General features: G+C 37.8%; 1 protein-coding gene across 5 annotated transcripts in view; it reads right to left on the reverse strand.

The window, feature by feature from the left end:
- The window catches only part of CNTLN (centlein), a 474592-nt gene that overhangs the window by 237854 nt on the left and 234315 nt on the right, over positions 1 to 2423 (reverse strand). For all 5 annotated transcript variants that reach the window (XM_019517543.1, XM_019517544.1, XM_019517542.1 and 2 more), the window contains one exon: positions 1145 to 1266. In XM_019517543.1, coding sequence (XP_019373088.1) covers positions 1145 to 1266 — 122 coding nt within the window. The remainder of the gene's footprint in view (positions 1 to 1144; positions 1267 to 2423) is intronic.

Consider the following 2423-nt stretch of genomic DNA (forward strand, 5'->3'; position numbering starts at 1 on the left):
AGGGAGGGGAGCAGGAAGGGGAGGGGAGCGGGCCCGGATGGGGGGTGGGGGGCACAGGGCTCCATCCCTGACGGTTCCCCTCCCCCCCGTCATTCTTGATGGCCAATTGGCTAGTAAATAATATAATTTTTAATGCCTTTTTATTTAGATCAAGGTAAAACAATCTTTTTGTTAAGAAGAATGAAGCCATAAATGTTTCTCTGGATGTTACAAAAATGAATTGCGAAAGTCCTTGTTATGGAAAACATCCTTTTACAGGAGTGCACTTAAGCATATGCTGAACTTTAAGCAAGTGTTCACACATAAGCAAGTGTTCCCACATCCTATGATTTCAATGAATAAGAACATGCTTACATACTTTCCCGAAACATAACCTACACACCTAGGCCCCAAAATGTACTGATATATTTATCAATCCCAAGATGTCCCAGAATTATTAGGCATAAATATTAAATTTGAAAGAGAAAATTTGTGCCAGTTATAGATGGGACTTTTAAACATATAAACTTCTCATTTGCTAGATTTTGATATTTTGATTATTTTGTTTTAAAAGATATATTACTGTAGTATGATTTAAAAATGTCTAGGATAACCAGAAGTAATATATTTATATAAATTTGAGAAAAGAGAATATTCTGTTTTGTGAATATTTTTCCTTTCCATTAACTGATGTCTACCCTAAAATCTTGTTTTTAACATTCAATATTTATAGTATTTCACTGGATGTCTATTTACCTCTGTTATTTAATAAATGCAATTCTTTTATAAAGTGTTTGCAACAAAAAGCAATTGTTCCATCATAGAAAAAGAAAAAAATGAACACACAGTCAACAAATTAATCCACTGGGGAATTAGACAGTCATAATAAGTAACCCTATCAGACCTTTGTCCAGTAGTCAAGCTCAAAATGAGATCTTAAAGAAAATAAGTAAACATGTCAGCTCATTACATTTTACTCTTGATTTCATCTTTACATTTTCTCATATGATTGTGTCAGGTACTCTGCTTTAATAAAAGATAAATAAAAGATAATCACATAATGACTACTTGATTTGAATCAGACTCTCAGTTAGAACACCTATGTAATTGTTTCATTTGGATTTAATATTTAAATAAAATACTTTTAATGAGCTATGCAACTTACTTGCTATAACCCTCTTCCCACTGCTTTAATTGCTCTTTTACTGCTCTGTAGTTCGTCTGTAACATCTGCAGCCTCTCCTTGCGTTTTTCATGGGCTGCTCTTAGCTCATCATTTTCTCGATTCTGTACAATACCAAAAGGCAAAATTAGGAGTTTCATAAAATGTAACAGAAAATTTCACACTGCATGTCTGAAACGGGTTAAATTCCCATCTTTAGCAATTGTTACATATGCAATTTATAATATAATGCAGCTTTTAAAAAATGCAAATGGAAAACTTGGAAATCAGTCACCATATTCAAAACATTGGTTTGCTATTTTTCATGGCTACTTAAAAATGTCAAGACTTTAACGTGAATGGCAAGAATTTTCTACTAAACTTGTTAATAATTTTCCCTTTAAAATACACAGATTAGTACACATGGAAATATACAAACTGAAAAGGGATCAGCCTTATTCTGTTTTACTTACAAGACATTTATGAACTACTCAGTATTATTTTGTCTGAGGATGGATTTGTAGTGGATTTGTTGCGGGTAGGTCTTGCTTGACCAACCTCATTTCTTTTTACAACCAGGTCGCCTATCACCTGGACAAGAGGGAAGAGATTGATGTCATATATCTTGACTTTAAAAAAGCCTTCAATCTGGTATCCCATGATCACCTCTTGGCAAAACTGGCTAACTGCAGCCTCGACCTCACCATGATTTGCTGGCTGGGGAATTGGCTCTGCGGTAGGACCCAGAGGGTGGTGGTTGACAGAAGCCAATCCTCTTGGTGCGTGGTCACCAGTGGGGTTCCTCAAGGCACTGTCCTAGGGCCTATACTGTTTAACATCTTCATCAATGATGTGGACATTGGTGTCAGAAGTGGACTGGCCAAGTTCAGCGATGGTACCAAACTCTGGGGTAAAGCATCCACACCTAAGGACAGGAGGGTGATCCAGGCAGATCTTGACAGGCTCATGAAATGGGCGGAGGAGAACCTGATGGTGTTCAACACCAAAAAATGCAAGGTTCTCCACCTTGGGAGGAAAAATCTGCAACATGCTTATAGGCTCAGCAGTGCTACGCTGGTTAGCACTACAGAAGAAAGGGACTTGGGGGTCATGATTGGCCACAAGATGAACATGAGCCTTCAGTGTGATGCTGCAGCTAGTAAAGTGAGCGAAACGCTGACTTGCGTCCATAGATGATTCTCAAGAAAATCTCAGGATGTCATTCTCCCATTGTACTCAGCCTTGGTGAGGCCGCAGCTGGAGTACTGTGCCCAGTTTTGGG

The sequence above is a fragment of the Gavialis gangeticus genome, unplaced genomic scaffold (assembly GCF_001723915.1).
Source record: "Gavialis gangeticus isolate Ggan-Ray unplaced genomic scaffold, GavGan_comp1, whole genome shotgun sequence".
In the NCBI taxonomy this organism is placed as follows: Eukaryota; Metazoa; Chordata; order Crocodylia; family Gavialidae; genus Gavialis; species Gavialis gangeticus.